General features: G+C 37.6%; 3 protein-coding genes and 1 long non-coding RNA gene across 5 annotated transcripts; 2 read left to right on the top strand and 2 right to left on the bottom strand.

Moving 5' to 3' along the window:
- The first annotated feature begins 239 nt into the window (after positions 1 to 239).
- Positions 240 to 943, top strand: LOC132107237 (uncharacterized). Its single transcript, XR_009424251.1, has 2 exons — positions 240 to 316; positions 391 to 943. It is a non-coding gene; the product is annotated as an uncharacterized LOC132107237 (long non-coding RNA).
- A 1,124-nt stretch (positions 944 to 2,067) lies between these two features.
- LOC132106511 (solute carrier family 22 member 2-like) lies at positions 2,068 to 7,431 on the top strand. Of its 2 annotated transcripts, XM_059512260.1 has the most exons (11): positions 2,071 to 2,573; positions 2,674 to 2,777; positions 3,478 to 3,632; positions 3,754 to 3,922; positions 5,312 to 5,426; positions 5,502 to 5,605; positions 5,677 to 5,891; positions 5,977 to 6,085; positions 6,182 to 6,294; positions 7,058 to 7,157; positions 7,243 to 7,431. In XM_059512260.1, exons 1-11 carry the CDS (start codon positions 2,157 to 2,159, stop codon positions 7,328 to 7,330), a joined length of 1,689 nt encoding a protein of 562 aa, XP_059368243.1. In that variant the 5' UTR covers positions 2,071 to 2,156; the 3' UTR covers positions 7,331 to 7,431. The 2 variants fall into 2 exon arrangements, with proteins under 2 accessions (XP_059368242.1, XP_059368243.1); XM_059512259.1 differs by having other exon boundaries at positions 2,068 to 2,573; positions 5,312 to 5,605.
- Positions 7,432 to 7,687: 256 nt separating this feature from the next.
- On the bottom strand, positions 7,688 to 16,992 carry LOC132106510 (plasminogen-like). Its single transcript, XM_059512258.1, has 20 exons — positions 16,865 to 16,992; positions 16,699 to 16,728; positions 16,291 to 16,417; positions 16,069 to 16,175; positions 15,111 to 15,225; positions 14,864 to 15,003; positions 14,553 to 14,673; positions 14,356 to 14,474; positions 14,121 to 14,283; positions 13,547 to 13,671; positions 13,263 to 13,419; positions 12,983 to 13,164; positions 12,731 to 12,879; positions 12,557 to 12,650; positions 12,297 to 12,411; positions 12,137 to 12,211; positions 11,744 to 11,884; positions 9,112 to 9,218; positions 8,840 to 8,985; positions 7,688 to 8,147 (listed from the first exon to the last, which is right to left on the bottom strand). Exons 1-20 carry the CDS (start codon positions 16,911 to 16,913, stop codon positions 7,986 to 7,988), a joined length of 2,424 nt encoding a protein of 807 aa, XP_059368241.1. The 5' UTR covers positions 16,914 to 16,992; the 3' UTR covers positions 7,688 to 7,985.
- Positions 16,993 to 19,324: 2,332 nt separating this feature from the next.
- Positions 19,325 to 22,475, bottom strand: LOC132106509 (hydroxycarboxylic acid receptor 2-like). The gene is made up of 2 exons (XM_059512257.1): positions 22,381 to 22,475; positions 19,325 to 20,746 (listed from the first exon to the last, which is right to left on the bottom strand). The coding sequence occupies exon 2, from the start codon at positions 20,553 to 20,555 to the stop codon at positions 19,590 to 19,592; it is 966 nt and encodes a 321-aa protein (XP_059368240.1). The 5' UTR covers positions 20,556 to 20,746; positions 22,381 to 22,475; the 3' UTR covers positions 19,325 to 19,589.
- Positions 22,476 to 23,270: the final 795 nt, after the last annotated feature.

Genomic DNA, 23,270 nt, shown 5'->3' with positions numbered 1-23,270 from the left:
TCTTTTGTGATGGAAATAAAATTAGTTGGGAGAAAAATTATATTTTAGTTATTTTGCGATTAAACACAAAGTTTCTGCAATTACAATTTTCACAAAGTTATTTTGGGGAAAACAAAAGGTGTTCTAAAATGCAAAAATGCAAAAGCACTGAAAGTTTTCCTCCAATTACCATTTCCCCTTGGTTCCATAGGTTAAATTCTGCAAAAAACAAAACAAAAAACAAATTGTTATTTAATATGTTTATTTTTATTTTTTTAATATTCTATAACTTATGTTTATGCATAATACATGAATGTTTATTTAAACATTTTGAAATGTTATGTATTAGAATTTATAAAAATAACATTAACTTAGATTAATAAATTCTGTAAAAGTATTGTTCACGGTTAGTTGGTGACATCTAAAGCACTAATTAACATTAACAAATTGAACTTTACTGTAAAGTGTTACCCATGGTTTAATTGTTCCTTTATTTTAATTTATGTTTTTAAAGAAGACACTGGTGCCAATGAAAGAAGCCACAAGTACAGCAGGTGACAAAAAGCCTTTTACAAAGCACTTTTCTCGTTTTCCCGAAGAGTTTTGTTGCCAGTCCTATTTAACCGATTACAATGCCCTGAACACCTGCAAAATTTTTTATCAAAAAGTTTTATTTGCTGTTTCAGCTCCAGTTGTTTTGCTGACTTTATGAAAGATGCATATATTTGCATAAGTTGTGTCGCAGGTTTGCTTTCTGCTCTTCAGAAATGATTTACCAAAACGTTCTTCTCACGTGGCAGTGACGATATAACAGGACACTGGTCCTGTTTGGCAGCATGTGTACAGTGTTCTTCACTCTGACTCTGCTGTTTGCTCTAATAGTTTGTCTCATAGGCTTGTATTACCATTCATCAGTGTATTCCTCACATATATGGTTGCCAAATAAAATCACACCAGTTCTGTATATCTGTCATAACTCACTGCTACTGAGACGGTACATCAAGATGCATTAAAGCATGCTTGGGTGTCCCTTTTAGTACATTGCACATTTTTTTGCCTTTAGGGCAGAAAGTGGACGGTGAACTCGATAACTGTTGGTCATCACGTGCTCCCCTCTCCTTACTGAAAAAATGTCTGTTCCTGCTATATGGGATATTGTATGGTACATTTCTCTTAAAATACTTCAAGAGAAGGTCCTGAGATTAGTCTTTTTTTTCTGATAGAGGCTTTAACTATTCTCAGGCTGTATTTGTCAAGTCATCTCATTTTGGGATTTAAATAGTTTATGATGAGATATTATGGCATTATTTCAATAAAACTATCAGCTCCTCTGCATGCATCCTTATTAGGAGTTATTGCAGTTTATCTCGCAGCTTTAACTAGACTGAGGGCACACTCAAACAATTACATCAAACCAGTGTTGTTGTTTTTAATAATATTTTTAAAAATATTTTTATGATTTAAAAGAAATTCCTATGTGGTTTTGGTATTTTTTTATTGGTCTGTTACTTTTTACATTATATTTCAGTTTTAGCTTTAGTTTAGCTGTAATTGTAATTTGTAATAATCTAATATTAAGTTTCAGCTTTAATTATTATAGAAGATATTTCTATACAGATAGTAATTTTAAGAAATTAACTATTAGAATCCTTGGCATCTGAAATATATTTGTTTTTCAGTTTATTTTTCATCTAATATTTGTTTTATTATATTTTCAATTTTTAATTTAAGTTCTAGTAATTTTGTGTTTTTTCATGTTTTGTAGATATTTTTGATTATTTTTATTTCAGCCTTAGTTTTAGTTCTTTTATTTATTTTCGGCTTTCATCATTAAGTCCCAGGGGTCATTCAGGGTTTAGTTAAATCATGGTTTCGTCTGTAGTCTACCTTCTTAACTGCTTGCTGAACCATTTTCGTACAACACTTGATGAACAAAAAATTATATTGTGACAAATTACGTAACGGGCTTCAGATGTCACTGGGGTTAAAATGTAACTTGTTGTCCCCCATGTCCCATCCCAGCATGTAATTGGTCAATCGCAGCACGAAAATATCAAATTTCAACATCCTCTGGACTTTTGCTCAGCCAGCTGTGGGTAAATACTGTGCCTCAACTTAACAGACCTCTTTTTACAGCTGCGAATGCCTTCAAGTCCTCCCCTGGCTGTACAGTGACCATGACTACTTTTGAAGACATCTTAGAGGAGGCCGGCAAGTTCGGTCGGTGCCAAATGCGAATTGTTTCCATATTCTGCTTGGTCTCTATACCGTTTTCTTTTGTATACGTGGGGATTGTATTCCAGGGCTTCACCCCCGAACATTGGTGCCGTGACCCGGCTGTCAGTGAGATCCGGGAAAGATGCAGCTGGAGTCTTCAAGATGCACGCAGGGCGACTGTACCCTTGATGAACAGCTCTAAAGGGGTGACGTATAGTCAGTGTCAGAAGCTGGACATGGACTGGAACGCCACCGGTCTAACCTGTGACAATCCAGAAAATGAGTTCATCCAGGCCCAGCTTTCTACTCTACCGATGACGGTCTGTTCAGACGGCTGGGAGTACGACTATGAAGGGAGACAGTCGTTCGTCACTGAGGTGAGTGGTGGGACCACAAAACAAGCTCTGTCTTTTCTTAAGAATTGTTTGAAGTGCAATGGGAGAACTAAATGTCTGATGTGAGACCTGTGTGTTGCAGTTTGATCTAGTGTGCGACGATGCCTGGTATGTTGACATGTTCCAGGCAACACTCGGTGCTGGTTTCTTAGTGGGCAGCATTGCTATTGGATACCTGGCAGACAAGTATGACTGACACTTACTACATGTCATTAGTACACTTACTGGTTTCCCAATCCTCCCTTTTTCTCTCTCTCTAATTTTTAGTGATCCATAGATGCATTTTGAGTTTCTAATTTACTTTTCTTATTTAAATCCCTACATGATTGATAAGCAACAGCTGTTTTTAGGTTGTTTATACTAAAAAATATACCAAAGAATTGTGTGTAGTTAGACAAAATGCCCTCATATTGAGGATGTTCTTTGAAGACAAGTCTTAATATATTATGCAGTGTTACTTTTCAAGAAAATGTATGTTTGTTCAGGTATTTTTACAGGAAAATATGACAATTATTGTCAACTGAATCCCCATTATTATCTCCATTATTATGCATATTATCTATTTTTTATTTTTTTTATTCAGTGCAATGAAGATTAAAACAATAGTTTTTTAAAGATTTTTTTTATTCAGTAAGGATGAATTAAATTTAAATGTGAGATAAAAACATATTCATATAGAAAACGGTTATTATAAATTGTAATTCCACAATATTTTTTTTCCTGTCATTTTGATCAATTAAAGTCTTGGGTGAGGAGAGAATATATTTCTTTTAAAAACATTGAAAAATCTTACTGAAAGCCAAGTAATAGTTTTTTTTTTGGCATGCACAAAACAAATGTTTCAGTAATGATTGAATTGATTCACATTTGTTCTTTTTTCTATCAGATATGGCAGAATGAAGAGTTTCCTTATGACCAACTTCTTCATTGGAGTAACGGGGATTCTGGTGGCCACATCGCCCAATTACATCGCCCTGCTGGTGTTCAGAGTTCTCTTTGGCTTTGGAGTGAAGGGCGGCTGGATGGTTGGATACGTGCTGAGTAACAAAACATTTTCAAATTCTAATATAAGTATATTCAGTTCAGAAGCTTAAAAGCTTACTGGGATCCTTGATATTTCAAATAACCTCATGTTCCATTATGTATTGTTGTCTGGCTGCAGTCACGGAGCTGGTTGGAGTTGAATACAGAAGAATGGTGGGAGTGGCCTATCAGTTGTTCTTCAGTCTGGGCATTCTCATTCTTCCTCTCTTATCTTACTTCATACCAAACTGGCGCTGGCTACAGGTGGTCTTCACCATTCCTTACATCTGCTTCCTGACATACTATTGGTAAGAACCTGTGCATTATGTGCAATAAAGATAAAAGATTGCGTCTTCCAGATATATTTTCAAATTGTATGTGTGCAAATTTGTGTTGGAACTGTTTTTCCTTTTGTAATCCCCACTATTAATTTCTTATGAACCTTAAATGAATATTCCAGATTAAATACTTTATAAATAAGGATATATTTTTGAAAGAAATTGAAACTTTTATTCAGCAAGGATGCACTAAACTAAACAAAAGTGACAGTACAGATATTTATAATGTCACAAAGCATTTCTTCTTTTCATCTAAGAATCCTGGGGGGGGGGGGGGGGTCTATCAGGTTTTCCACTAAATATTACAGGTGATGGTCATATAATTAGAATATCATCAAAAAGTTGATTTATTTCACTAATTCCATTCAAAAAGTGAAACTTATATATTATATTCAATCATTACACACAGACTGATATATTTCAAATGTTTATTTCTTTTCATTGATTTCATTGATTATAACTGAAATCTCAGAAAATTTGAATATTACTTAAGACCAATACAAAAAAAGGATTTTTAGAAATCTTGGCCAACTGAAAAGTATGAAAATGAAAAGTATGAGCATGTACAGCACTCGATACTTAGTTGGGGCTCCTTTTGCCTGACTTACTGCAGCAATGCGGCGTGGCATGGAGTCGATCAGTCTGTGGCACTGTTCAGGTGTTATGAGAGCCCAGGTTGCTCTGATAGTGGCCTTCAGCTCTTCTGCATTCTTGGGTCTGACATATCGCATCTTCCTCTTCACAATACCCCATAGATTTTCTATGGGGTTAAGGTCAGGCGAGTTTGCTGACCAATTAAGAAAAGGGACACCATGGTCCTTAAACCAGGTACTGGTAGCTTTGGCACTGTGTGCAGGGGCCAAGTCCTGTTGGAAAGTGAAATCTGCATCTCCATAAAGTTGGTCAGCAGCAGGAAGCATAAAGTGCTCTAAAACTTCCTGGTATACGGCTGTGTTGACCTTGGACCTCAGAAAACACAGTGGACCAACACCAGCAGATGACATGGCACCGCAAACCATCACTGACTGTGGAAACTTTACACTGGACCTCAAGCAACATGGATTGTGTGCCTCTTCCTCCAGACTCTGGGACCCTGATATCCAAAGGAAATGCAAAATTAACTTTCTGCAGAGAACATAACTTTGGACCACTCAACAGCAGACTCTTCTGACACTGTCTGTTGTTCAAGAGATGAGGCACTTTTGAACAAATTAACATTATAATATTTTTTCAGTATCAACACAAAGAAAATGCCTAAATGCATTAAAGATATTTTTGCGTGCAAATAATTTTTTTTTTTTAAGTTACACTGTGTTGGATAAATGTAACCATGTTTCATTAATACACTCTGAATTTCAGGTTTATCCCTGAATCACCCAGATGGCTCCTCAGCCAAAACAAGAGAAACGAAGCAGTGGAGATCACCAAAGCAATAGCAAAAGAGAACAAAAAGACACTGTCCAAGATTATTGAGGTACAGAATTTACACCGTGATGAGGAGCATAAAATATGGCCAAATGTCTCTAAAAAGTCAAATTTCATCCATCAGACAATGACTGACGAAAACACAGGCTCCACCTCAACTGCATCTTTCACAGACCTGTTCAAGACTTCCAAAATGAGAAAATTCACATTCATCCTGAGCTACAACTGGTACGTCCGATCCAAAACACCATGATAAGTGCAGTGATCATCCATCTGTAATCTGTCCTTTGTGTCGCCAGGTTCACCAGTGCTGTGGTTTACCAGGGGCTCATCATGAGGCTGGGAATCCTCGGAGGAAACGTGTATGTGGACTTCCTCATATCTGGAATCGTGGAATTGCCAGCAGCTTTCCTCATTCTCTTCACTATCGAGCGGATTGGACGCCGGCTTCCTTTTGCAACTGCGAATTTCGTGGCAGGAGCGGCCTGCTTAATCACAGCGTTCATCCCCGACAGTGGGTTACCATTTGGAGTTTTAATTCCATTTGACTGAAAACAGGTGTATATGTATATTTACTTTAAATGTCGTATCTTCCACAGGTATGTTCTGGTTAAAAAGTGCTGTTGCTTGTGTTGGACGGCTGGGCATCACTATGGCTTTTGAAATGGTAGTGTTTGTGAATACTGAACTATATCCCACCGTTATCAGGTAAGTTATAATGCAAAGGGACATCGTACTACATGTAAATGATTGTTTTTGGATATGTTGGTCAGTAATGCTACTATTTGATGTTTTTTGGCTCAGAAATCTGGGTGTTTCGGTCTGTTCCACACTGTGTGACATTGGTGGGATTGTAGCACCGTTCCTGCTCTACAGGCTTTCTGTCATCTGGCTAGAGCTACCTCTCATTATTTTCGGTATACATTTTGCATGTAGTCGAACTGAGTTGTTTGTGTTGTAGACCACCAAACATAAATAATTAACCAGGAGATGTTGGAAAATTACATTCTGACAGTTAGTGTGTGTGTGTGTGTGTGTGTGTGTGTGTGTGTGTATATATATATATATATATATATATATATATATATATATATATATATATATATACATACACACACACACACACACACACACACATACATATATATATATATATATATATATATATTTATAATATATATTAAATCTGTAATTTTGTTACTTGTTAAAAAATTGTCAGCAAAAAATGGTTCTAACAAAGCGAAGTATTTATTAATTAATGGATATATTATTAATAGATATACACCATTTACTTATTTATTTATTTAAATGTTTTTGCTGCCTAAATGGTGTAGTTATCACATCTAAAACCAGGGGCTAGCATGGGAATACTATCCAAACAAACCTTGACCCATCGGATGAACATTTCTACATGGATTCCAGTCAAATTCAATTGAATTTGTTTATTCCAAAGAGCACTGTATATAACTGCATCATTTGAAACCTGCTCCCCTTTACACAAACTAGTATTAGAAAGGATTTCCTTTGGTCATGTCCAAGCTTGACTTTCACTGGTGCCCCTCAAAGAAACAAAAAATAACCAGATAACACCCTTGGCCATGATATTGTGATCTTCAGTATGTTCAAGTTGCAGTGTTGAGATGTTGAAGTGAACGCTCTCTCTCTCTCTCTCTCTCTCAGGTGCTCTTGCGTTTGTGGCCGGTGGACTAGTTCTGCTGTTACCTGAAACCAAAGGTGTGCCTCTTCCAGAAACCATTGATGACATTGAATGTCCAAACAGGTGAGGTTTGACTCCCTGCGCATGTACGGCATGGTAACCTTTGTCACCTTAAATGTTTCTTCACAAATGTGAACTGTACATGCAGAAACAAAGACAACCAGCTGAAGACTCAACAGCTAGAGAACTTGCTGCCCTCAGATGTGACATCGCACAAGGATGTTACAGCCGTCTGATTGAGCGGAGACAGAAAACATCAACCTCCTTAACTTTAATATTAAGTGATGCTACTTATTCCTTCTCTTTTGAGGATTTAATCAAAATATACAAACTGAAATCAGTTTTTCAATGATCAACAGGTTTTGTTTGATAGGTAATCAAGCAAAAAAAAAATTCTCAGACATTACTAGTTACTGTATTTTTACATTTTTAAAATACATTTTGCTCTGTAAACTCTGTAAAATATCTACAGTATGTATGTTTTAAAATGTTGGCTTAAATTATTCATGCTACTAGTAAATGTTATTGTACTTATTTGTTCTGTCACTTATTAGGGTTTGAACATTGTCACTGTAACAACAAAATAAAGAGACTTTCTCTAAAGATGTTAACTGCCCCTTTAATGTAGGAAAACATTTTTTATATTAGATCTGATTACATTTTAAGGTCTTTGAAGAGTTCGTAATAAAACATCATTTGGAATTGGCTCAAATCGGAAAACACATCTGGATTGTGCATATAACTGTACAGACTAACAGTGGGCTGAACTTCTGAACAGGGTGTTATTTAACCTCAGAACAGCTTATGAATCAATAACGTATTCATTATTACATTCTTAGTTATACACTTAGATTCCACACATCATTTGCTTATGTTTCGACTAATCCAATCTCAGTTTTCTTTTATGCTGCGTTCTATCCAGTCGACAAACTTGGAGACGCGGGTGTACACTCCAGGTTTCATGGCATTAGCACAGCCAAGGCCCCATGACGTCACTCCCTGAAGGACGAAGGTGTTCTGTGAGTAGCAGACGAGAGGCCCACCGCTGTCACCCTAAATGAGTGTAAGGAACAGGTCGCAATTTAGGATGTTATTCACTTAAAATCTGTCAAATCTCATTTGTCAAAAATTATACAGTTTGAATAAATGATTGGCGTGTAATATTCTTTTTTGGGAGCATATCATTCTGTTAGATCAATGGCTCTGTTCCACACCTCAAGCATCCCACACAAATAGCGCTCCTCACCAGGGTTGCCAGGTTTTCACATCAAAACCCGTCCAGTTGCTACTCAAAACTAGTTCAATCACGTTTCGAGGGGGATCCCCTGATAAAGATCACATTCCAGCTTTAACCCACGGACATGAAAAACAACCCGTGGCAACTCCTTGGGAAAACCATATTAGTATGCTGCTAAGCTAATGATTCTACACTAGCAAGTGCACAAAATTCACAGCATATGCAAACATTTGGTTATATTTTGTATTGAATGGAACTATTTTGTACAAAATAAAACATAGTTTTTTTAAATGTATTCTGAGATTTTGAAATGTATTCAGAGCTTTATCAGTGACAAATTTATGCAATTCCACCTTGTAATTTGGCCAAGTGAGACACTTTTTAAGGCTACTTATGTTCGTATTCATGATTATGCAAAAAAAAAGCTGTCCATGTCGGCAGCTCACTAGGACTTGGTTTTGAGCAAATTAAATCACTGAATCTAGAAGAACCTAAATAAGTCCCTTACCTGACAACTGTCTGTTCCACCTTCTATGTTTCCTGCACACATCTCATGCTCCTTCACTCGGCCGTTCAAAAATGATGGACGGTTGCAGATTTTGTTCTCAATTACAGGGAAGCCAGTTTCTTTCAGGAAACCTTCTCCACCAGTTCCTAGGAAATAGAAAGGCTTGAAGCTATGAAATATTTTATTTTAATAAATTTTTTTTGTTAAAAATATATTTAAACAGTAAAGATAAATGATCAATTTAGCTGTATTAACTTATTAAAGTAACCTACCCTGTGTCTCACCCCAGCCTGTTACGTAACATTCAGTATTGCTTGGCACAATGTAATCCTTTTCTGGTAGGCAAGCAGGCAATACCTTATCGTTTAATAATGGAGGCCTAAAATAATCAGATATATCAGATATAATCATGAGTTTGCTGTCTTAAAGGTACAATTTGTAAGACATTTTTGTTGTAAAATATCCAAAAACCCCTAGGCTAGTGTTATATATTTTGTCCAGCTGATTACTAACAATATCTCTAATGTTTTCAACTACTTGTAAATCATGAGAAAATTCGCATTCTAAACAGTGACGGGGCAGTGCAGTCGCCTGTCAATGATGTTAGTTACCCTTTGTTACCGCCTTTACTGATGTAGAAACCACATGACAACAGTGTCGTGGACAAATGTGGAAGTAGTGTATAGCGTCCAGCAAACCACTAGCTTGCTTTAAGCAGTTCCTTATTTACTTCTTCTTGCACGTTTTATGGTGGATTGTGTTACTTATTTATGAAACATAATTACTGTTTACCGTCTGCCGCTCGTTCTGTCGACAAGGACAGCTTCCGTAAACATAAGCGTATGGGCCAGCCAAACGAATCAAGTAGAGTTTGGGACAAGAGGAGAGACATCGAGGATTAACATCAGTGACTACGTTTACATGCAGCCAATAACCCGTTCAAAACCGGAATATTAGCAATAACCCGGTCGAGCATGGCCATGTAAACACCGGCAAAAACCCGGATATGCTCATATCCCGGTTTTTAAAAACCGGGATATTATACCTGGTGTACCCCTTTTCTAACCCGAATATTTGGTCTTGTAAATGCGTTTCGGCATATCCCCATCAAAATGTGTGTTCTGCGCATGTTCTATTCGCAAGGAATGTTGGTCTTTTGAGTAGAGACGGCGCATAAAAAAAACCCGCGTGCAGTATAGCGGAAGTAAACAAGTCGAGGTTAACATGGCGAGACGCAGCACAGCACCACACTTTTGGAGCGACCATTGCTATCTGCCCCAAACTATTCATTATCCGCCTGCTGCTGCTGTTGTTGTTGTTGTCTTTGGATACAGGAAGAAGAATCGGAAATGACGCATATTGCATCTTGTTGCCCGACCCGTACATCCAGACGCTAACCGTGCGTCGCCGTTTACATCGGGATTGGCGACTGATTACACATTCCATGTATACAGGAGTAACTCTCTTTGCTCACGCATGTAAACGGGTTATCCCGAATGTTTCAGAATCCCGAATAGTGACCTTAACCCGACCATAACCCCAATTTTAACAGCTTATAAACGTAGTCATTGTTGCATTTTCTAGATGTAGAGAGCTTCGCGACAAACTTAAACAAGAAAGAGATGCCGATCTCGCATGAGTTTTACTCGACAGGCGAGTTGTTTTGATTCGTATCTTTACATAAAACGTATGCTATTATATCGACCAACAACATTAGTATTATGGGGCATACACTACAAATGCGGGGCATCGCGTCTCTACATCATAGACTGCTCTAGACCCGCGAGAAAATGCTTCTGATCCATAGTCTGTTCGCGTCTTTGCATTGACTTTGTATGTAATCTACTCATGCAAAACGTTGAACTCGCGTTTGAAAATTATGACATAAAACACAACATTTATAGAACTTTACCTCATCCATTAAATCCATGATTTATCTTTCCGTCTGATTGATGGCCGTCAGCGGTTAGGTAGAAGAGAACAAATCCATCATTCCACACTCCTTCTTACCCCTCTTTTACACCTAAAAAGACTCTCGCGAGTATTCACACTGGAAGCGTATAAGTACAGCGGCACAGCAGTGGCTGCAAAGCGTGTTCGGCAGACTATATAACCATTTCAAACAATGGGTAAGTTCTTTCAACATTTTTGTTTTTATAATAATACACCATACTTTCACCCAAAACGAATAATTAAAAAGTTTAAATGGGTAAATACATATTTGTTATACTTTTGTGGCATATTTGTTAAAACACTAGACATTGGCATTGTTGTTAAAACTCTTGACATGCTTATTCTGTGCATTTTGAGCACGTTTTGTGTTAAATCAGATTTATTTTGTCCATCAAAAGTGTGCTTTTACTTTAATTGTGTGTGAGCAGCACAGCAAAAATAGACGGGACGCCAAAACCCCCGCTAGACTGCTGTTCACGCGACGCTCCTGCTTGACGCTCACGCTCAGCTCCTGCTCCCTTCAGATTTCTCTTGGCACAGCGATTAGAAGACTTACAAATGTCAGACAGGTTGCTCATGTGACATCTACGTCATCAAGCTCAGTTTGAGTCTGGGCAGTACGCTCGACCCCCAGGAAGTGCGTGCTTCTAATTGATTTTACTTGTCTCCGTTGACTCCAATGGGGTCGCTGTGTCCAATTCTTTTACTGTCTATGCTCGCGAGCAGCTTGCGATGTGAAAGAGGGGTTAGCGTCATCAAACCACGCGATTGTTATTGTTTTGTAGTGCGCCCTCTCGTGGCAGGTCCTACAACCTGTACCTTTAATGTAATTCTAAGTCAAATTAGGTTGCTAAATTAGACTAGACTACAGTTTCAAAAGTCAGTGCAGGGGAATCTTCTAAAATATTACAGACTGTTTGATTTGTAATGGCAATGCAACAGGAGACTAACCTGTCCAACTTGAGAAGAGCAATGTCAGTTCCAGCTGGTCCCTTAATAATCTTAGAAACATCTCGATCTTGTTTTGATGCTTCAGTTGCACGCTCTGTGTGGATGCCAAGCACGATCTTGTAGGCAGATGGACTCTCAGACCTGCATAATCGTATGATCAAATTTAACTGTATGGAGAACCCATTAAGAGTTTTTTTTTACATGCAGTACATGGTTGTCAACTGCAGTTTAGAAGTCCACAGACAAATGCAATATAGCCTACAGGGTTGTGGATTTCCATAAGCAGAGCAAGAACCGCTGCACTTTTGTACTTCTAAATATTGACAAGATTCACTTTGTGCATGATATTAACCTTTTATTTGCCTTTTCGTGCCTTCCATCAAAGTCACTTACCTCTCTAGGCAGTGAGCTGCAGTTAGGACCCACTGGGCATCAATTAGCGTTCCACCACAGAAATGAATTTTGCTTCTAGTATGGCAGAAAACGATTGTTAATAAGTACAATATAATTTCTGCCTAGTAGAGGGGTAGAGAAAGGCAGCTTATTTGTGTACCTGGTCCTAAGACTGATCTGCCAAGGCCATGAGTGTGCTTTGGAAATACATCCCCCAACAATCCTCCCAAAGCACCGTTTGGGTTTTACTGCTGGTTGTCCACATTTCAGGCCATCTGGTAAAAAAGTAATATGCATGTCATGTATTTTTTATATAGCAAGAATTTTGTATTTAAGCCCCGGTAACAGCAATTAGCATCCAGGAATTTCCTTTGCCTTTGGAGTCAAATATTTCCAAAAGGAATATAAAGAATTGGTTACCGCAGTCTGGGATCTGACAGTAATCCCACTTCTTATTTCGATCTGTTGTATAGCACCAAGGTCCATTCACATCATTGTCTGGGTTTCTGCATTGCTAACAGAGTAGCCAAGTAAAAACTGTGTTAAAGTTTAGTCATCACTCTCAAAAATTTCTAAAATTCTTCATAGTCTTACATTCGACTCTAGACCCTTGTCTGGATGGCTTTCAGGGGTAAAACTGGCATGCTGATGGGGGGTCATAGAACTCCATGCTTGGCAGGTCACTCCAGTTATAGTAGTGGATGTGGGACCCCGGTAACTTACTCCATTTCCAACCTTGCAATCTTGCAAAAAGAATCAAATCACACTGTAAGTCACACTCTCCCTTAGACAGTACTTGGGCACACTTGACCTTTGATATAATCTGTTAGCTTGAGATGGATAAACCTGTTTCCTGAGAAATGTCTGTTGGGACAAGTTTAGTTGGTTTGATAGGGGGTTCCTTTGTGCTGAGCTTGATGTCACACCGCTCAATGTTGCAGTACTCCCAACGAACTGAGGGATCTGTGGTGTAACACCAAGGGGCTCGGTCACCATCTGGGTTTCTGCACAGGTTCCGTCTCAGATCTCTGCATAATGGGCAAAATCATGACATCAACCAGAGGAGAAATGAGTGGAGCTAAGGTTGCAACTGTTCAAGATAATGTAATTCAGTATAGTGTCTTACGCTTTCGGGAAACTCTGAGGTGTTTTGGAATGTCGATGAGGTTCCATGGATGTCCAGAACTGACATTTCTTTCCACTGACAGTCTCTGACATGGCACCACGATAAGAGGTTCCATCACCTTCATAACATTCCTCACCCACAGGGATCACAGGCTCCTCTGGAAATCACATATTTAGGTTACAGTACATGGCTCCTCTACCAGTTTTTAGGAAAAGAATGAAGAAAAGACACCAAAATCTACATTTAATGAGATATGGTTTTGTAACGGCTCCTTCAACACAGACCAGGTCTAGGCTGATCTCCACAACTAGGTACACTGCAGTACTCCCATCGGGTCTCAGGATCTGTGGTGTAACACCATGGACTTCTTTCATTATCAGGGTTTCTGCAGTAGTTCTTATCAAGGCCTCTAGGATGGAAACAAATTTTTGTTTAATTCGGGGGCAAGACAAATGTAACCATTTTAACCTGAAGGAGCCTGTATCTTTGGTTCTTCAACTGTGTCAAACCCTGCTCTTAAAGGGTCTTGTCCTGAAGAGTTTAGCTCAAAGATGCTTGCCTGGATGTTTCTAGTAATCCTGAAGACTGATAAACTGGTTAAGGCTAAGATGGGGTGGGAGCTTAACTCTGCAGGACAGTGGCCTTTCAAGGGGCAGAAATTGACACTCCTGTTCTAGTTCAAGTGAGCCTTGTCCTGCAGAATTCAGTTCTGACCCTGCTCCAACAGCTGCCTGTAATTTTTGAGTAATCCAGAACAACTTGATTAGTTACTTGGCACAAAGGTGGTCCTCCATGTGTAGGGTTTAAAACCTTAAACAAATCCTCAATGTCCCTCAAAGCCACCATGTTGATGCTTACTTGCATGGGTAGTTCTCTGAAGTTCTAGCATGCTTGTGGGGAATTTGGGATGACCATTCCTGGCAAGTTTTTCCTGATATTGTTACTGCAATGGTACCCCTGTAAGAGCTACCTTCTCCACTTGCACAGGTTAGCTCCGGTACAATTGTGGGTGGTTCAGTTGCTACAATACAACAATGACCAGTTAATGATGAACTAATCTCTTATGTTTCAGGTTGTCAAGAACATTGCTTACTGCATCGAGGAATGTTGCAAGATTCCCAGCGTTTAGATGGACTAGTGGTAAAACACCAGGGTTTGGGCTCTCCATCTGGGTTCCTGCAATAGTTCTCTTCCAAGTACTTATCAGGAAGGCTACAAAAGACAGACCACAGTCAACGTATGCACAAAATAGACCACATCCCATTTGTGCTATAAAGGATCATGTCTCACGCTGAAGGGATGTATCCATGGTTCTGGGGTTTCTGAGAGTCCCAGCGCTGGCAGGTAAATCCACTAGCAGTGGTGGAGATCTTGCCTCTGTAGTTTTCTCCACTGCACTGCATGCATTCCTCTGCAAATATTTTAGAGCAGATTCAAGGGTCAATCCCAAATTGTGCTTTTGCACCCTTGTACTTCCCTTAAAAGTTTTGCTCAAAATGAAAGTGAGCAACTAAAACCCTTAGTTAGAATATCTTTTGCATAAGATTTGCCCATCAGTATGATATCCCACCACTATTTAGCAGTTTGTTCAGTAAATTTACCTGTGCAGTCTTGGATATCGCAGTTCTCCCATCTTTTCCCTGGATCTGTGGTATAGCACCAGGGACCCCCTTGATCTCCATCCGGGTTTCGGCAAAAGTTTGACTCCAAGTCAGCTTTTGGATGTGTCTTTGGCGTTATGCTATGGAAAGTTACATTAATTAGCTGACCACTTTAGTTTTTGTATTTCCTATAGATGTTTTCTGTTTTATTGCATTATGAATGAAAAAGTCAAATTGAGAGATATACTTTGGCACATGGGGGAAAGTTCCCTCCCATCGCTGACATGTTTTTCCTGATTTTGTCTTGGATTTTGTACCTCTGTAGTCCATGCCGATACCATTCACGCATTCCAGTAAGTACTCTGTAAGAAGGAATTCAGTGCATTCATTACAACATATTAAAACCACTTTCATTGTGTTTTAAGATAGTATGCTCATTTCATTTACTAATGACATTCATATATGATATATGTTTGTATGATTGTGTAGAAGTTTTCTTATTGGTAGCTGCTGTACATTATCATGACCCGCTAGGGCAGTGGTTCTCAAAAGGTTTGTTGTCTGACACAAAGACAGATGATCTGTATCTTCCTTTATCTTTTTATGTCAATATCAGAGTGAAAATAATCAGTATTTTGGCCCAAAGTTTCATCTTCCATTTAAAATTCCATTAGAATTCTACCTATTTTTATTTTTGTTGTGTTACTCTAGTTAGATGGACTTATGCAGTTTGACAATATCAATAGATCTGTTGGATCACTGCAGGATTTAAATGTAAAATTTGGGCCCTGAAGCACCAGTTGAAAACCACTGATCTACAGAATGTTTAAGACAACATCCTTCAGCTATATTTCAAGCCACTCAAAATTTAAACATTTCATTGTCTAACCTAAACAGTACTTGATTCATTTGTACTTAAAAAAAAAAAAGTAACCCCCACTGGATGATAGATTTTTAGATAATCCTCTTCACTTTGTTTGCTTACATGGACCAAACTACACTTTGATAAATCTGGATTATATATTAACTCAGGTTGACTTTTGAAAAAGCATTTCAAGTTTCTTAAAATTCGTAATGAACTTAAAGCTGATTTAAAAGATAGTAATGCATGCTAAAATTATTTTAGGGGGAACTTCATACCATCATCTGTTATTAAACCTTCAAATCTGTAAAGTAATAAAATAGGTTGGGCTATAAAATCTTACCCTTTTTCTCATAGAGGGCAGCACTCATTCTTCGCAGTATTTGATCAGTTTTTGAATTGGCAGGTAATGTTACACAATCCTGATCTTTTTCGATGTATAAAAAGGACCTGCAAAGCACATATATACAAATGTATTATCATTATAGATTGGAATAAAGCCTCACTTGTAGAGTCTAGTATAGCAGAATATGTTTTGAGAGTTTTGTTATGGTCTGACTTGGACCTGCATGTAAAAGAAATCTCTTTGTTACACTTGATGGCACAATCTTCCACTGTTTTTGCAGTGTATTGACTCTTAGGTAATTTCACTATCCAGGCCCCATCTGTTTTTATATATGCTTCCAAAACATCTGCAGAATGAGAAAAGATGGGGGAAAAGATAAACTGGGTTTCAAGTTACAAACACGATATATTAAAATTGATGAACTAAGACTCAGGTCCTGTGAATTGTGGTACTAAACCTATCTAAACCGATAAGGCCAAAACATTTTAAACTAGGGCCCATGTGAGCCCCTACAAAACAATATTACAGAATATTTCTCAAATATAAAAATTTCAAACTAGATTAACAGAACTCTAGTAATGAAAGCATAAACTGTGAACACATTTGCAGATGAGCAGATCTTCTTACCCGTGCTTTCACTGTGGCACCTGAGGAAATCTGAAGGAAACATGATCGGATCAATTATTCACAAATATAAATTAATTATAGGTCTTATTTGGTTAATTTCATTATCTATAGCATAGAATAAATAGTCTTAGAATTAAGCGCTATGAATAAATATCTGTTGGCTTACCTGTAAAAAGGAAGAGACTAACTAAAAGGACTGCTTTGTGAACCTCCATGTCTGAGAATTGACAGGCAGGGACTTCGAGAGGTTTTCAATCTTTTAAGCATGTCAGTACAACAAACACCACAGGGCCGTCACTCATCAGTCAATCATTGTCCCAACAAGGACATGGACCAGGTCAAGATGTGTTTGTCGATCAGTGTGTTGTTTGAACCCACTATTACTCTTTCTGATCACATGATTTATCAGAGCTGGACTTTTTATTTGATCAACATCACTGGTTGTACTTGGCATTAAGTTTTTTGGTACTAAAAATGCATTAAAAAAATTATAGATTTTGTTTATTTGGAACCAAATAAACTATTCATCCACTATTCTTCCTGGGGTCCAACAAGTAAAAAACAAAATTACATTAATACATAACAACCAATACAGTAAAAAACACAAACCCAAAATACATTCAGAACATCAGATTTTACTGTATACTGTGCCATTAAATATTTCTTTAATGATTTTTTAAAACCTCATTTTACTTATTAAAAACCTTTAATAACTGATGGCAAAGTCATTAAAGTCATTTTTTTTTATTTAGATATAGAGAAAAAAGGACAGACAGACAAAGTCTTTAATTAATAGGCCACTGATTAAACAAAGAAACTCTTGAGACCCGGAAAACTCAATACAGCATTTAAAATAATACAGTTAATAAAGGTATAAATTCAATCCTTTTTAGGTATATTCTAATCAATGTCACAAATCAAGTTAATTATCAACTGAGAAAACAGGAGCTGTCCTGTGCTAACTCGATACACAAACAGAACAGCCTAATTTTGCAATTGTGAACACTGAGCCAAGCAACTATGGGGGGAAAACTAGTGCAATCAAGATTTTTGAGCTCAAGGGAAAATTGAGCAATTGACTCCAACATTAGTCCCAGCCTCAGACTAAGGGACCGTTGGCTAAACGTCTAATGCATAGGGGACAAAAAAATGGAAACCTATCAGGAGTGTCGAAGTCATCATTGGATTGGTTGGTTCTTTAACGTTCCACCTGGAAGCAAAGATGCCGTGGTGCCAAACCCCCTCAGGAAACAAGAAAGCTGTAGTGTTTACCACTGTGACGACGACCTCTTATCAGTATCAACTAAACACTGGAGTTTCAAAAGTATGTGAAATATTTAATGTTTGCAGCATAGAATCTTTAAAATACTGTTATTGTTGCGACATTGCCATGCCCTGAAACATGATGCTAAAGGAAACTTACTGTGATTGGTTGTTTGACATGTCAGTAAAACAGCCTCATGGGCAGGCCTTAGCCAATGAAAGCTACCATGAATTCCAGTCTGAAGGTCTGGCTATGCAAGACTACACCAACATAAGCAAATAGTGAAATAGGACAACACACTAGTTAAGCTTGTTTTCCTAAATCTACCCCCATTCAGGAAAATAACAGAACGCAATCAAGGTTTTCAAGTAATCGGTTGTCTCAATACCAAATTTATATGGTGTTGTTATTATTTTGTAAGTTATTTATTAGTGATTTGGTAATTGTACTGTATTTTGTATACCTTTTATATTTAATTTATAATATTATTTTATTATTATTATTTATTTATTTTTTATTTATAATTTATTTATTTTTTGACAAATTTAGCCAAATTACTCTTCTGACAAATTTGGAATTTAAATGTTTTTATCATATTTTTGCCCATCAGCTTTTTTGTGGTTCCATAAAGAACCTTTGACATCTGAAGAAGCTTTCTGTTTTACAAAAGGTTCTTTGTGGCGAAAGAAGGTTCTTCAGTTTATAAAAAGGTAAGAAAGAGATTTTTCTGTAAAGAACCTTTGACTGAATGGTTCTTTGTGGAACCAAAAATGGTTCTTCTTTTTTTATTTTTCAATTCTTAAATGTTACTTACAAGAAGATAAGCAATTCTTAGAGCACTGGCAAGTCCAGACACCTACTGAGCTTTTCAGAAACTGTTTGCTGGGAATTTAGATGCCTGCTGGGAATTTAGATGCCTTAAAGATAGTCTCATCCAAAGCAATATATTCTGGTGCGATTTAGAATGAGTCAGAGATTCTGGCAAGTAATAACACCTATGGTAAGAATCAAGAAGTCGTTTATCTTTAAAAAAAAGTATTTTTTACAATAGTGTGGAAATAAAATATTTTTTTTTACCATATTCAAATCATAATTATACATGCAAAATGCCTATGACTGACAGAGAAGTTTTTTAAATCATACATTTCCAGTTTCCAGTCTACAAATTATGAGTCACATTAGAAAGTCCAATATAAGCAAAACACCTATTGAATTAAAAAATGAATTGACATGCATTCAGTGTGACATGCTTCTTCATCTAAAACTTCTTTTAAAAGTATATAACTAATTGTTTTGACATTTTTATGCATTGGACTGTTTGTACATCTGTCACACCGCAGGGCCATTTAAAATAAACTAGAATGCAGAAAACAAATGTGATTTATAATGGTCACAGTGCCTAAAAACATACATTTTTTGCAATTTATACATTCCTAAAAAATTGTAACATAAAATCCAGACTTTTCTTTTTTTTAAACACATTTTAAAAATAAATAAATCTTAGACATGATACTCAATGTGACGACTACCCATTTACTGTTCAAAATGTTTTAGAAAAATGCAATTGCAAGAAACTGACTGAAATTCTCCCAACATCCTTTTCAAAGCATATTCTTTTTTACTTGGATCAGTCATCTGCAGTATCTTCTGAACTTTCTGGTTTCTCCTTCTCCAGCAGGAAGGGAAGATACATTGATATATACAGCTTCTTAAATTTACTGCTGCTCAGGCAGTACAGGATCGGATCCAGCAGACAGTTCAGATAAGAGAGACAAAGAAGCCCATCAAAAAGTTTAACAACAGTAACTTTTTCCTCTTTCATCACAAGCCCACTGATCTTTAGTTGCACTGCTCTTGTAAAGGCATATGGCAAGAAGCAGACAGCAAAGACGAAAACCACTGAAGTGACGAGGAACATTGCTCTCCAGAGTTTAGTCTTGTCGCCCACTGACTTCTGTTGGAGTCTTTTGATAATCCGTATGGAGCAGTACACAAGAACAAAAAAGGGGATGAAAATCTGAGTAAAAAACACAATTTCCCTCAATATAACAATGGCGGTGAGTTTCTCATCTTTTTCACTGCTGTTGCATCTGATAAAACTTTGAAACATGGCCGGAATGGTCAAAATTCCCAGCAGCACCCAGATGAATACAGAAATCTGGGGTGATCGTTTCAAAATACTCCGAACTTTCCTCCTCCCAGGATGGACCACGCTGAAATATCGATAAATGGAGATGATTGTCAGGAAGGCAATGCTGGCTCCTCGGTTTATAAACTGCAGAAAGAGCTGTACTTTGCACACTACTTTCTGTTCACTGCATTGCTGAAAGTTATATGCCTTTACGGGCAATCCAATCAGCAACAAAATATCAGCCAGGACCAGATTGAACAGGAAAATGTCAATGGTCTTAGATTTCCAGAACTTGAGCTTGAAGATGAAGAGATGGATAACTGTAGTGTTCAGCAGGAAACCCAAGATAAACTCCACCACTACCACAGAAGAGTAGAAAATATACAGCACTCGATTTTGGTCAACGTTCTCCTGACAGTCTTTGTCGATGGTGTCCGGTGTTGGCTCTATGGTGGAGTTCATATTCTCCAAATTTTGATTCCGGGTCCAAAGCGATTTCTAATGTAAGTAGACGACACAGCTGTGAACGTCTGTTCTGCCAAAGCAGAGCATTTTTAAAGCTGCTCAGACCTGAAGGAAAAGCACCTCCTCTTCCTAACATTCAAGTCTCTACCTGGTGAGGAGCTACAATAAATGCCTGGTGTCACGAACTGCTGTGAAAAAGACAAAAAAAGGGCTTCATTTAAGACAACTAATGTTTAAGTCTTTTATAGAGCACTCAGTGAGCGTCACTTATAATGGACAATGGACAAAGCTAATGCGAACTTTAAAAAAGCATCTAAAGACATACATTTATGTGTATTTGCAAAGATCATATAAGATGAGAGCAGAGCATATTCTGGCAGTACAATAATGGGGCTGTTGACTTTACTGTGCAAGTTATAACAAAGCCCACGTAAAAATGTGATGTTATTGATCTTCTGTCTTAAACTCCTTAGTTTGTATATTAGGACTATTTAGTGGATTGTTCAGACACGCCTGAGTAGACTGAAGGGTTTTTTGTGAAGAAAATGAGCTGAGGGGCAAATATTGCCTTTTTTAGCAAAAGGACATGACATGTTTAAAAGATTGCCATGCCTCCCATTTCCATAACAAGCTGATTTTTACAGTAGTTTAGTATTCTTAACAATGCAGACGTTCACTTTTAACACTATATCTTGCATAATATTGGAAAAATGTTTTTCCAATTTCCATTTGTTCCTTGAAGTTCAGGCTACCTCGTTTACGTTGAGTAATAATATTACATGAAATTTCGATTTGCATTGCAGTTGTTGCACCATCAGCAGAGCTCAGACGATTGTATCCAATTAAAAAAAGAGTTTTTTGAACCTGCACAAGAAGACAGTCCTCTTGGTTGTTTCAGATCGATGCAAGGTCTCCCACCAAACCCAGAGGTAAGGTATTATATGTTGCAAAATATATATATTCATAAAAATAAAGTTATAATTCAATATAGCGCTTTTCACAGTACAGTACAAATCATTGCTAAGCAGCTTTACAGAAAATTAAGTTTCTACAATATATTTAGTAGTAGCTTGTCAGTGGTGACTGTCAAATTGATGTACATGTGTGGCACGTATGAACATATGGTACATATGTACATAATGTATGGTAAAATTCAGTTAATGACGTTATCAAACAGAGGATGAACACTATTAACAGCAATGATTATATGTTGCAATCAAACTTGTAGCAAAATTTGGTATTTTGTTGTTTCAAGGTTGGCATCATCTGTGGTCCTCTGAGAGGTTTGCATCATCTCTTCTCAGGTGTTCGGTCATCTCAGGTCTTTGTAAAGGCTGGATCCAGACTGAAGCTTGTGTAATTCCTAGTTACCAACCGATGTCAATGTTTCATAACTTGGCAATGTTTCTAAGATGGAAGAATGCTGTTTTTGTAACATGGGAAATATGATTTTCAAAAGACAAGTTGTTGTCTAATATTGCACCCAGATTTTTGACTGTAGAAGAAGTAACAGTACATCCGTCTAGTTGAAAATGATAATCCAAGAGATTCTGTGTACTGCTCTTTGGTCCAATAGAAGAGAAGAGCAAAAATAAATTTTAAGATTTTGTTAAAGAACATCTCAAAACAGACCAAGCTATTATCCAACATGAGATTCAGGTATGAGCAATATTCAAAAAGTAACTTCTATACAGTTTGTGTGTTCTAAGCAATATCCTCACTATTTTCCAGAGTAATGCACCAATCAGAGGAGCAGGGACTAGGAAATTCCTTTGTAAATGAGAAGGAACATCGATAATTTTGAAGGGTAAGGACTGCTCACAAAAACTCCAGAGGAGATGCTCTGTTAGTCGACAAATGAAGCTGTCAGCAGACCATACGTCCCACCGAATTTCATCAGAAAGAGATACCAAATAGCAGCAGTAAACACTGTGTAGGAGTCTTGAGGAATTATGGTAAAACCAATGGAAGCAAGCCCAAGTGGATTTGCTCTGGCACAAAGGAAAGAAAGTGTTGGCTTTAAAAAAAAAAAGACCACTTTGTCAAAATCTCTAAGAATAATCGTCTTACTACAGTTTACCATTTACACTGCCAGAGTGGTGATCTGTCTAAAGAAGTCAATCTAACTGACTAGGTGATGGAGTCACTGGCTCTTGGCGATTCTCATGACGGACCCAACTCTCAGTCTCACCGGCCGTTACCTCATTACCTCATCACTCTTCTACTGCTACATCCAGTTCTTCGAGCTTTAGCTGCGATTCTTAATTTAAAAGCTTAGAAGGGTCTATGGCTAACTGTTCAAAAAAAAAAAAACCGAAAGGGGGACCGACAGTGACTTTAGACAACCTTCTGCTTCTAAGCTCCTCACAATGGAGTTCCCAGAAGTCAAAGTTACTCTAGAAGACACCACTCATGGCAAGGGACAAGAGCAACCAGATACTCCAATCAGGTTTTGTAGAAAGATTATGATTTTACAAAATAATATTTTTACTCTAGCCCTCAATCTCAAGTTTCTATCTCTGAATTCACATATTCATTCATTTGACAAGGGAAGAGATGGGAGGGCATGGTTTTAATTGTGAGGATGGCTGCAGACCTTTGTTCAGGCTTAAGAAAGAACTTAATGAATCCCAGGTAGAATCAACAAGACATTTTAGACAAGCTTACATCATGTGTAAGAATCCCCTTTATTTCTCACAAACAGTACATTTC

Source organism: Carassius carassius, chromosome 27 (genome assembly GCF_963082965.1).
Source record: "Carassius carassius chromosome 27, fCarCar2.1, whole genome shotgun sequence".
NCBI lineage: Eukaryota > Metazoa > Chordata > Actinopteri > Cypriniformes > Cyprinidae > Carassius > Carassius carassius.
This window is presented reverse-complemented; position numbering and strand designations above follow the sequence as displayed.